Below are 12,902 nucleotides of genomic sequence, written 5' to 3'. Positions count from 1 at the left end.
AGACTATGCCTCGTTCCCTTGTTCCTACCACGCTTCCTCCTGTTCTACTGTCCGTTAGGAATACCTGTTTAGAATTCCCCTGCTGGTGATCTCTGACACTCTCTTCATCTCTTTCTCAAGCTCCCCCAAACTTTAGCCTTGCTGCGGAAGATAGCAGAGCCATCAAACGGGGCAGGGTGAGCTCCTTACTGTGCCCAGGCTGCAAGGCTCCTAGAACAATAATATTACTAATACATCTAACTGATACAGTGATTTTTTATCACATAAAGTATCTAAAACCCGCTTAAAAATCGACACAAAAAGGAAATGCAAATGTACTGTAGCATACAAAAACAGATATAAGAGATCAGGAAGGGAGTTGAGGCAGTTTGTCTTTGGGAGCATCTTAAGCCCGATGAGCGGAGGGAGGGAGCATCTCAGCCCCCTGTAACTGTCTGTAACTTTGAGTGACCTGAGTGACCAGGCCTCCCATTGGTCAATCCTGTTACAGCCTGCCCAGAAAATCCGCTCACCTCTCCCACTAGCCACGGTTACCCAGCAGCAGGTCAGAGTCTCCTGGCATACTGTCCCCTGAGCTGCTCTCATAAAGTTGAGTGCGCATTCAAATGTATGTTTGGCATTGTTGTTCCTATCCTTGGCATTGGGTTGTGTTTGCACTGCCGCCTGTATACAGTTCGTTGTTATCTTAAAGCGGTCGTTGTTCTGCTGGGCGATTGTTAGTGTTTTTTTTATCATTCCATTCCAGCCGTACTTCCATTTTATACTCAGTATTTATGTTGTATTCGTTACATTCATGCATGTATTCCTACTTCTGAGTCAGGAGGATGTTTTTTTTTATTACAGTCTTATCACCCAGCAGAGGAATCCACAGTGGATCCAGAGTTGCTGCTGGAGGTTGGCCCAGGGCCAGGTAAATATCCTGGGGCCAGGGCCGGCTGTGCTCCTCTCCCTGAGGGCTTTGGCACCACTGCTGATGCAGGGAAAGACGCCACAGTAGGAATCTGCCTGGCCGCAGTGGTGGCCACCATGGGCCTGCCATGGTTTCGGTCCAAGTCGTAACATGTCTCAATTAAAGCCCGAGGCAAATGTTTACATAGGGATTTGGATAAGGGCAATTTGGCTGAAGTCCTTCTGACATGTACAGCAACACCTTCCAACTCCATTCCCGTAGGGTCAGATGTTGGCTCTCGCTCCAGCACCACTCTTCATACCGTAACTCATGACACGTCCGTTCAATATACATTTACAACGGAGTTATTTAGCAGATGCTCTTATGCAGAGCGGCTTACAGTCCCCGCATTCCACTTTTCAAGGGAAAACAAAAACATATCTTAATCCTTGCAAGTAGACCCTTCTTCGATAAAACCCACTTTTCCGTTTTACGATACATGCCATCTTTAGGATGATATTTAAGATCAGCGTGTCTTGACTAGACTGAACCTGGGAGAGTTTGGGGTGTGACATTTGATAAATTGATGAGTGACAATATGAAATTGGCTGCATAATCAGAGTCCCTGCAGATATTGTCACTGAATGGAGATTAATTTAAATGACTGGACACACAGTAGCTTGTTCATCTTTCACTCTACGTTTCAAACCCTTAAGAACTGAACTGCAGAGATCTACAGCTGAGGTGGGAGACTCTGTCCATAGGACAACAATCAGTTGTATATTGCACAAATCTGGCCTTTATGGAAGAGTGGCAAGAATAAAGCCATTTCTTAAAGATATCCATAAAAAGTGTTGTTTAAAGTTTGCCACAAGCCACCTTGGAGACACACCAAACATGTGGAAGAAGGTGCTCTGGTCAGATGAAACCAAAATTGAACTTTTTGGCAACAATGCAAAACGTCATGTTTGGCGTAAAAGCAACACAGCTGAACACACCATCCCCACTGTCAAACATGGTGGTGGCAGCATCATGGTTTGGGCCTGCTTTTCTTCAGCAGGGACAGGGAAGATGGTTAAAATTGATGGGAAGATGGATGGAGCCAAATACAGGACCATTCTGGAAGAAAACCTGATGGAGTCTGCAAAAGACCTGAGACTGGGACGGAGATTTGTCTTCCAACAAGACAATGATCCAAAACATAAAGCAAAATCTACAATGGAATGGTTCAAAAATAAACATATCCAGGTGTTAGAATGGCCAAGTCAAAGTCCAGACCTGAATCCAATTGAGAATCTGTGGAAAGAACTGAAAACTGCTGTTCACAAATGCTCTCCATCCAACCTCACTGAGCTCGAGCTGTTTTGAAGGAGGAATGGGAAAAAATGTCAGTCTCTCGATGTGCAAAACTGATAGAGACATACCCCAAGCGACTTACAGCTGTAATCACAGCAAAAGGTGGCGCTACAAAGTATTAACTTAAGGGGGCTGAATAATTTTGCACGCCCAATTTTTCAGTTTTTGATTTGTTAAAAAAGTTTGAAATATCCAATAAATGTCGTTCCACTTCATGATTTTGTCCCACTTGTTGTTGATTCTTCACAAAAAAATACAGTTTTATATCTTTATGTTTGAAGCCTGAAATGTGGCAAAAGGTCGCAAAGTTCAAGGGGGCCGAATACTATCGCAAGGCACTGTATGGTTGTAGTGTGAAACAAATAAACAGTATCAATACGTTTTTTTTTTTTAATAAGTTACTTGACCAGTGCCAGTCTTGACGTTTTAAAGTTGTTTTGGTGTTTGTGGCTTTCAAGGTTATAGTGCTACAGGTGGTGGAAGAAAGCAAATGATTACTAGAAAAAAAATATTTTACATAAGAAAATGTGTGATGCTCGCTTGTCTTTAAGTATTTGTAATGGTAGTGACTGCAGGGGATGTGTTTTTGTACAATAGATATGATTGCCACCATACTGAACGACATTGCAAACAGCTTGGGCTGACTGACTATTGGAGTCAGGACAGAGCTCGCCCTGGTAAGTTTTTACTGTCCTCTTCGGCACATGCATCCAACACCCTGTTCGCTTTCTCTTACTTTCAGATGAAATGAAAACATTCAGACAGGTTAAGGACGAGCTAGACACGTCTTGAACCTTTAGACATAGCAAGAGTAGACATACACGTGCCATATATGTAGACATAATGCTTATATAGGCTGTCTAGTTAGTTGCGTAACACACAGGCAAAGGAACTTTCAGCCTTAAAATACGGAAGATAACCTTCTCAATGGTCTGCTACGCTACTGCACTGCAACCGATCCGGGATGGCCTATACATCTCTCTTTGTACAGTTTAAAAGGATAAGACATTAGGCAAGGCGACCCTGAGAGGCAGGCTGTGGGATCGAGGATAGGGGGGGCAAAGACTGGGATGGAAGCGTGAGACTGGAATGGGATGTGATATGAATCAGACTTTGTGAACAGCATCCATACCTGCATTCGAATTGGCTCCTGTATTAGAGCGAGGGCTTCTGGGTAGAAGACTGCCATGATGTAATGTGTGGAGGTTTCACCATTCCCCCTCCCCTTATAATTGATTTGATACCTGGTGGTGAGTTATGCAGCCTTACCATTAAAATGTGCAGTCAAATACACAAGGCACATTGTGTCAGCTTCTTTAACCACAAGACCTACAACCCAGTATTTCCCCAAAGTTTGTTTTGCTAATGTTATAAGATTTCCAGAATAACTTGGTTGATACAAACCAGTTTTATACTAAACAGACGACACATGATACTAAGGTTAAAATTCAGGAGAGTTGTTGAAAAGTTTTATCACCTAACATGTTCAAGCCTAAAACACTTGTTTATGCCTCGTGTTTATGTCTTCAGGTTGCCCTTGTGTCACTTCTTTTGTCCTCCGGGAGCCAGCTGTCCAGCGTTTAGTTGTGATTACAGGAACTGTTTCAGGAGGCGAGAGTCGGGCACCCTGACATGGCCAGTCCATCAGAACTGTGTTGAACGGGGGTGGTGGTTGACGCTGCGGATGTTTTCCTCAAGGACACTGGTGTGCTGGTCTTCCCAGCTGATCCTCATGATGTTGCGGAGGCCATCTTTGGTGCTGAGACTCCAGGGCTTTAAGATCCCTGCTGTATGTGGTCCGTACAGTAGGGTAGGGAGCACTAGTGGTTTGTAGACCAGGATTCTGGTTCTGGCTTGGAATGTAGTGATCCTCGGAGACTCTTTTCCTCCGAAGGCTCCAGTGGCACAGCTTAGGTTGGCGGTGGTGTATTTCTGCGTCAATGTCAGCTTCTGGAGGAGAGAAGGCTGCCATGTTAGGGAACGTGGATTGAGCAGCAGACACTGAGGAAGTCTGCAGACACCACCCGAAGGATGAGTGAGTTGTGAAAAATGTATCTTTACTCCTCCCTTGTGTCGGAGCTTAGACATGGCAGTGTGTATTTGAGGCCCAGGACATGAGTAGGAAAAACTTGGGCCCTTTCGGATGCGCTTACAAAACATATCCTTACTTCCTCCCTTTCTTGAAGAATTCTGATCTGACATGTGAAAGCAATGCAGAGGGAAGCGTGCACACACACACACCCCAATCCAGTTGTCATAGTGATTTCTTCAAGAAACAAATGAGCGGTAAATTTCCCAAAATCACCAGGTTTTCGACTGGCTTTTATCCTCAACAAGTCCATTTGGTGGAACCACAACTGGTGGAAAAATGTTTTATGCAGATTTTAGAATATTTGCAGGAAAATGTTAAATTTGATGGAAACCTAGCTATAGAGAAGCATTGGAGAACACTGGACTTTCAGTTGATTTAGTAAATTGACACCAACCCTGACTCATTGCCACTAACAAAAGCATAGGATATACGGATTGGGAGACTTACTTGCCTGTCTACCTAGACTGATTGCGCGACCAGCCAAACATTTGGATCCGAGCACCTCCAGACCCTTCAAATTGGTTCAGCATGGGTAAAGCAGCAGTTAGAAAACGTGCCATTGGCTTTGAGACCCTGTTAGAGATGATCCCGTCGCTGATGACTTTTGTACAACACCCCTCGTACTCCTCCTCACCACAAACAACGTCAGTCTGACTAAAGTATGTAGCAAACAGAGCTTACGTCGTCACAAGCCTGATTGTCAGGTCAACCAGACAAGGGGCACACGGAAGCCATACCAGTCAGCTTGCCGCAGGTCCTAGTTCCCTTTAGAGCCACACTATTTCAAGCAAAATGTGGCTTAAATGTAAACATTAAAAGAACCTGCTCGAATTTGTCCAATACTGTGGTTCATCTTAACGTTTTTTTGTTGAACTCATAGCAAATTGGGTGTCGACTACTTAAGAATTGATTCCACTAGTGAAAAGAAGTATACAAATCCTATCCATCACTGGTGATAAAAACCCATTAAGGAACCAGTTCTCATTGATTGGTTCATACCACAGCCTGTTCTGGCTGGCACATCTCTCCAGCTTATCCTGTTGTGACAGGATGAAGTGTGGGGTAGAAACATTAGTCCACACAGTGTGGTGTTTATTAGGCACTACATGAAACAGTTACATTAGTTCCATTGCAAAAATGTTTCAGAACAGTTGCGTGCCATAATGAACATGTGCTCTGGAAGAATGAGATGATCGTTCAATAACAGGACTTTTATTGTGAAGGAGTGCAAATTAAGCCAGTGTAGTAAACAGAAATATTCTGCAGGCAAAAATACTCAATCCTCACTGAACAGAACAGAGGTGTGACTTATAAAAATGTTCCCGTCGAGTTCACTACAGGCTCTCTGGCAGCGGACTGGTGGGGTGTCCGTTCAGGAGAAGGAAGAGGTCGTGAGTGGTTGGAAGTGTGGTGTGGAAACATTACTCCTTGGAGGCCATGTGCAGACACAGGTCAACAACACGGTTGCTGTAGCCAAACTCATTGTCGTACCTATAGGAAGACAGAAGTTTGAAAATTCACAAAAACATACAATCACAGGAAAGCTAAGGCCATACTAAAATCAAATGTTATTTGTCACATACACATGGTTAGCAGATGTTAATGCGAGTGTAGCGAAATGCTTGTAGTGTAGCGAAATGCTTGTGGTGTAGCGAAATGCTTGTGGTGTAGCGAAATGCTTGTGGTGTAGCGAAATGCTTGTGTTACTAATGTTAATTAATGTGGCGATCAAGTTCAAACAGTTCTCTTCTCCAAAATGTGTTGAGTTTTGCCATACCGCAATCAATAAGTTTATTTAATAAGCCCTTTTGTTAATTGAATGTTTGTTCCCTGGTTTAGATCCCGGCAAGGTATCCATTTGTGGATGGAAACTAACAAATCAAAGGCAAGTTTCAGTGTTCCTCAAAGCACATACACTGCCCCTTGTAATGTTTTTAACAGTTACCACATTCACTGCAATGCAAATGATGCACAGCTGTGCATGTCGATGAAACGCTGGAGTCGGTGGACACCTGGTGTGAGCACAATGTGTAGGTTCCTGCGTACATACCATGAGACCAGCTTGACAAAGTGGTCGTTGAGGGCAATGCCTGCGCCGGCGTCAAAGATTGAGGAGCGGCAGTCGCCGTTGAAGTCTGTGGACACCACCTGAGGGGGCACAACAAGTTTTAGTGTAAACGATTAACCATCACTAGCGCTCGCTAGCGTTGCCACTTAAGACATTTTAGCCTATGACCTCAAGGCCCATGGCATAGGAGTAAGGAAAGGCTGCCTTATGTCCCAATTACTCCTTTCCCCTGAAGTGTGCTCTACGTCCATGCATTTGATGTGTTGCAGAACTAGCACAACTTGTTCAAATTGTCACCTAATCAAGCACCTCTTTAAATCAGCTGTGGAATACACCAAATATGTGGCCTGGCTGGGGGGGTACTCCAGACCAAGGTTTCCCCAAACGTTTTGTTTGTCAACCTAACACGACACAGCAGATTCAAATAAAGCGTGATGAATTGTTATGCGAGTCAGCTGTGTAGTGCTAGGGCAAAAAACAAGGTGTATGGGGGGGGGAAAATCAGGAAACCCTGATCTAGATTAATCTGATGACTTTAAAATTCATGGGAAGTAGTGTACAAGTACACACTTCAAGAAAAGGACAGATTGGGACACAAGGTTGTAAATGGGGAAATATTTACCTGGTCTTCTGTGTATCCCAGAATTCCCTTCATGGGTCCTTCAGCAGCAGCCTTGATGACCTTCTTGATCTCGTCATAAGGCGCCTAAAGCAGAAGAGCGAACATGTAAAAAAAAAATAATAATCTAGATAAAAATGTATGCTGTAATGCTGGTGACTTGCACCAAGATCCCAGTTGAACCTCTACGAGACATTAGCAAAAGTATAAAAATGTTGTTGGGAGACTTACGGCCTTCTCAAGACGGACAGTCAGGTCAACCACGGACACATTGGGAGTGGGGACACGGAAGGCCATGCCGGTCAGCTTGCTGTGGGTCAGAAAGACACACAAAAGGTTCAGGATCCACACCATTACGAGCACAAGTGGGCCTAAAATAATTTATTCAAAAAACAAAACCCTAGTAAAAAGCACCAAGGCTATATACATCTCAGTAGTTAACTATGATATCAAACCTCCATTAAAAAAAAACGATTGTCCCGGATTGGTTCATACCCATTCAGCTCGGGGATAACCTTGCTCACGGCCTTGGCGGCGCCGGTGGAGGCGGGGATAATGTTCTGGCTGGCACCACGTCCATCTCTCCACAGCTTACCAGAGGGCCCGTCAACGGTCTTCTGTGTGGCTGTGACGGCGTGAACTGTGCTCTGTGGGGGGGGGGGGGGGGGGGGGACAGGGACGACATTAGTCCATGCATGGTTCAAGGAGCACCACTAAGACTAAAGGACACATTCAAAAAAAAAAAAGTCAACACTGAATGAAGATCCATTCTTACCATAAGACCCTCAACGATGCCAAAGTTGTCGTTGATAACCTTGGCGATGGGAGCCAGGCAGTTAGTTGTGCAGGAGGCGTTGCTGTGAGGACATAGAAAGTGTTAACATGACCAACAAATATTTAATGATTAAACATTGTGCCACCAACTCATAAAATAATCAGCTGACATTACACTTTGAATTGAAATAGTACTCCTCAGGACTGACAAAGGAGTGAGAATACGGCACACTGCGTACGTGTTTGTTCCAGCCATTCTTTGTACAAGTCATAATTTGGCCGCAGGGAATGACCAACGCTCCTTAAAAAAGGTAACGCTACAGGAGGCTCACCTGACAACCTTCAGGGAGTTGTCGTACTTCTCGTGGTTGACGCCCATCACGAACATGGGTGCGTCGGCGCTGGGGGCGGAGATGATGACCCTCTTGGCACCTCCCTGCAGATGAGCCTGTGGTGGGTGGTTGGGGATGAGGGCAAAGGTTAAGTTTGTGGAAATGCAAAGCTACTGAATGAACTAAGCCAGCCAACCTTTAGCACATAGCAGAAAAATACATATGAAATGAAAAAAGGGAGTTAAAAAAAAAAGGGGTCGTAATTGAAAGTGGGGTCACACTGCATAACATGCCTACCAGAATAATGAACGCACACCAAATCCCTAACGACCTAAACATGTGACCATGGCCTTCCTACTGCTAGTGAACGGAGGTACTTACAGAGGCCTTCTCGATGGTGGTGAACACACCAGTCGACTCGACGACGTAGTCCGCGCCAGCCTCGCCCCACTTGATGGCGGTGGGGTCCCTCCTGAAGAGCGCAACGAGATGAAGTTGGGGTTAAACTACAAAGCTAGTGTTCCAATTACAGAAGTAGAAGGTTTCAATGTGTGTGAGACCCATAGGCATAATATACCTGTTCTATCCTACTAGAGCACTCTTTCAATGGGGTAGTTTCCCAGAACCAGAGAGGAATCTCTTTTTTTTTGTCCACCACTAAGCTTAATATGGGTGCACAAAAGCATCCAAATGTGTCATTTGAACCAATGTACCTAAAGAATAAGTCAAGGAAAACCCACTCACTCATGGAAAACTGTGATGTGCAGATTGCCAATGATCAACTTTCCACCTTCCTGCTTCACTTCGCTGTCCTTCCAAACACCGTGGGTGGAGTCATACTTGAACATGTAGACCTATGGAACAGGGGCAGGACTTTAAAGCCAGTAAGTGATGGTACAGTAAACACGAGCAGCTAAAACTGGTTTATGTGTACTGCATTTCTTAACGCAGTATGACGTTCACCATGTAGTCCAGGTCAATGAAGGGGTCATTGATGGCGACGACCTCAACCTTGCCGCCCTTGGCAGCGGCACGGGTCACCAGGCGCCCAATACGCCCAAATCTGAGAGGAGAAAGTCTTACAGTTAATCCTCATGTATCATATTACCACACCGGCATGCAGCAGGAGCCCTAAACTGACATGTCTGATGACAGCTCTACAACACCTGCCAACCTTGACATTTGGAGCCCAGAGCCTTTGTTTATGCCCAATATGGTTGTGTTGGTGCAGCGTGACCAGAAATGAGAAGTGCGGGGTTGAGGACAAATTGGAAAAGCAGGTTAAAGACTCATCTGTTTAAGCTTGGTTGGCCTGTGCAGTTAAAGGGACATTACCCTCAAATCAAAGCTTTTTTTAATACACTGAACAAAATGCAACATGTAAAGTGTTGGTCCCATGTTTCATGTGCTGAAATATGACAGCAGTAATGCTCCATAGGCACAAAAAGATTTTGTAAAACGGTGCACAAATTTGATTACATCACTCTGAGCATTTTAGCCTTTGTCAAGATAATCCATCCACTTGACAGGTGTGGCATAATAAGCAGATGATTAAACAGCATGATCATTACACAGGGGCACCTTGTGCTGGGGACACTAAAAGGCAACTCTAAAATGTGCCACAGATGTCACAAGCCGAGGGAGCATGCAATTGTTATAACTGCAGGAATGCCCACCAGAGCTGTTGGCAGAGAATTTCTACCATAAGCCACCGCCAAAGTAATTTTCAAGAATTTGGCAGTACGTCCAATCAGCCTTAACCACGTCAACACAGGACCTCTATATCCGGTTTCTTCACCTGTGGGATAGTCTGAGGGGAGGGTGGGGTGCTGAGGAGTTGGTCTTAAAGACTTTTTGTGGGGGATAACTGATTGGCTAGGCCTAGCTCCTCAATGGGTGGGCTTGGCTTCCAAGTGGGTGGGTTTATGCCCTCCTAGGCAAACCAATGGCTGCGCCGCTGACCAGTCATGTGAAATCCATAGATTAGTGCCCAATTTATTGATTTCAGTTAACTAATTTCCTTATGACCTGTAACTCAGCAAACATTTTGAAATAGTTGGGTTCATATTTTTGTTCAGTATAGCTTAATGTACATCTTGCCATCAGTTGTGTAGATGGTTTCAGCATAAATTGGGTGAATAGTTAAGCGCAATCCACATGGGATTGCTCCCTTACGTGAAATTAACGAAGTCTGATGGTTACGGTTTTAACTCTGGCTGATTACTGATAGGACCACATTGGTCAAATACTGTGAATGTTGGAGACTTGAGTTGCAGTCAGTGGCTGAGAAAAGCCTAGACACCACTGAAATACAAAACAAACTGGATTACAGTCTAGAATGGTTTTAAATCCCAATTTAAAAACAGAAAAGTCCATTCCTGGGCAGCTGAAATAACTTCTATTTACATAACATTAGCAGCCAATTACTGCACAGATTTGTCTTGTGATATATACAGACCAATCAAGTTCAGAGGGGATGATAAAATCCCTGTGACTGAGGATTCAGTGTCACTCATAAGGATCACCACAATGTTTAACACATTTGGACTTTGCCCAGTGACACAATCAGATACACCCCCAGCTGAAAGGGTGTCCTGTTCACAGGGGTCAATGTATTGACCACCAAAGGAGTCAAAGTGCATCAGGACTAAAAACAAGGTGAAAAACAAGTAGCCTATTTGGCAACAGTATGAGCCAGTCAATTTGGCATTGTGGAGCAAATTCCTTGCTATCCTTTACCATTAACAAGCAATTTGTTCTAGTCAATGAAGTTTTGTATGACTTAACACCTTTATGGGTCTTATGACAATAGGCTTCGAGGGAACTGAACAGTCACGAGGATCGATTGCGCTCACTGTTAAGAGTTTAGTTTCTTTACTGTATATAGGTCAATCAGCACATTAGTGTCCCAGATTAGAAATGGGCATCATTACAGATTGATTATGGGAAAGGGCTTATAGCAATCGTATCTTCCGGCAGTCTATTGGTCAAACAAAGGTTCAAAGGATAAGATTGGTCAAAGAACGCAACAAAAAAAAGGGTACTTTAGCTGACAAGGTTAGCAGGATATTAATAGATGGATATAATAAAGGAATGTGACAGCTGAGAAGATACGAGAGAGAGAGCGCTGTAGAGGCGCTGTGACACCCAAACTATAAATAAGTAGAGAATGGACATGATAAGTGTCCAGACCAGGCTTGTGAACTAGTAGTTACAGTATGGCATGAGCTTTCCTCCAACTTGGTTCCAAAGTACACCAACTGTCTCAAGGGATTTGTGCAATGCAAGCCTGGGTCGCTTCTGTGACATTTTGAACTCTCCTCTAGTTCTGATAGAAAACCAGTCATTTCTTTAAAAAGGTATTGACAAAAAGCAGGTTACCCATTGATCCCAATCTTCACCATTTTGCCTGATATGGTATAGTCCTCTGAAAGTAAAACATAAATTAAAACCAACAAGTAGGCGTAGAATGCACATTGATGTCAGCATTTCACAAACTTGGTTTTTGTTCTAGTAGTAGACAGACAATTCAAATGATCAACTCAACATGCTTTAAGCCATTTGAAATCAGCTGTGTAGTGTTACGAAAAAAAAAAAAACGTGCACTACTTTGGGTCCCCAGGACTGAGTTTGGAAAACACTGATCATTAAATCTGTGCCATCTATCAGCAGTGTTTTGTTAATGTACACAGTTGACACCAGTCATGGAAAACGTTGAGAAAATGTACTAAGTCTGCATGCACAGAAAACACATAGGTTAGCCCAAAGTCAAAAGACAGCTATTCAAAACACCATGTACGCCTAGGCCTACACTGCACAGTGCGTAAATTACATACAATTAAAGGCATACTTGAAACTGTCAATTAAAGTTGGTTTTGGAACGCATAAAAGAGCAAATAAAGTTTTTTAAAGTACCGTTCTTGTATAGCCTCTGTCTGTCCACTTGTTCGAAAGGGGAAGCGGGGACGAGTAAAGGTGCGCTCGCATTTTATCTTCCCATTGAGTCCGTGGACACGCCTCCGCGTGCGCACGCCCGGTCAGAATGTCAAGGTCGTAGTGGTTTGTCAATCTGCAGTAAATACGGAACAAAAAACCTGCAGCGTTCATTTGGACGGTGTGGACAGTCGTGCCTTGTACCCTCCATTATTGTTGTTTTTGGTTAGAATGGCAGCATTGCAACTGGGCGCATCTTGGCAAAAAATACATGTTCTCATTAGCAGCCTAATTTGATATTGCATTAATATTGTAACGACCCTGGGTTTATAAGCGCGGATACCGACTCTGCAGTTCGAGCATGCTTTTTGCGGCACAGTCGATAGCGCGCTGGACTTCGGGCTACAAGGTCGAGAGTTCGAGACCTGCTCCCTGCCTGTTTCATTACAATATACCTACTAATAAATGAAACAGGTGAGGCTAGATGGATTGGTAAACTAATTTGACACTTGTTAACACACATGGAAATATAGGTAGACTCAGCCAAATGATGTTACCATATGCAGCACTACAGATATTGGGTGCTTTTCCCTGCCTAGGCATTGCTGATGCCTGCCAGATCTTACAACGCCTGGATCACAGGAGGTTGGTGGCGCCTTGATTGGGGAGGACAGGCTCGTGGTAATGACTGGAGCGGAATTGGTGGAATGGTATCAAATACATCAAACACATGGTTTTCATTTGTTTGATGCCATTCCATTACCCCGTTCCAGCCATTATTATGACCTGTCCATCTCTCTGCGGCTTCCTGTGGCCTGGACAGGTATTTTATGTATCAG

General features: G+C 44.0%; 1 protein-coding gene across 1 annotated transcript; it reads right to left on the bottom strand.

Annotated features, from left to right (window-relative positions):
• Positions 1 to 5,532: 5,532 nt before the first annotated feature.
• LOC110496191 (glyceraldehyde-3-phosphate dehydrogenase) lies at positions 5,533 to 12,155 on the bottom strand. The gene is made up of 12 exons (XM_021571945.2): positions 12,046 to 12,155; positions 11,512 to 11,557; positions 9,094 to 9,193; positions 8,875 to 8,984; positions 8,512 to 8,602; positions 8,131 to 8,246; positions 7,800 to 7,881; positions 7,520 to 7,671; positions 7,256 to 7,334; positions 7,028 to 7,111; positions 6,388 to 6,485; positions 5,533 to 5,828 (listed from the first exon to the last, which is right to left on the bottom strand). The coding sequence occupies exons 2-12, from the start codon at positions 11,532 to 11,534 to the stop codon at positions 5,759 to 5,761; spliced, it is 1,005 nt and encodes a 334-aa protein (XP_021427620.1). The 5' UTR covers positions 11,535 to 11,557; positions 12,046 to 12,155; the 3' UTR covers positions 5,533 to 5,758.
• Between the last annotated feature and the right edge of the window lie 747 nt (positions 12,156 to 12,902).

This window comes from Oncorhynchus mykiss, chromosome 18 (assembly GCF_013265735.2).
Source record: "Oncorhynchus mykiss isolate Arlee chromosome 18, USDA_OmykA_1.1, whole genome shotgun sequence".
NCBI classification, from domain to species: Eukaryota; Metazoa; Chordata; class Actinopteri; order Salmoniformes; family Salmonidae; genus Oncorhynchus; species Oncorhynchus mykiss.
This window is presented reverse-complemented; position numbering and strand designations above follow the sequence as displayed.

Coding starts and splice junctions, on each gene's coding strand:
- LOC110496191 (XM_021571945.2), bottom strand. CDS start 11,534: ATGGTGAAGATTGGGATCAATGG. Junction 7,672..7,799: donor GCATCGTTGAGGGTCTTATG/GTAAGAATGGAT, acceptor CCCCCCCCACAG/AGCACAGTTCACGCCGTCAC. Junction 7,112..7,255: donor CTGTCCGTCTTGAGAAGGCC/GTAAGTCTCCCA, acceptor CTTCTGCTTTAG/GCGCCTTATGACGAGATCAA.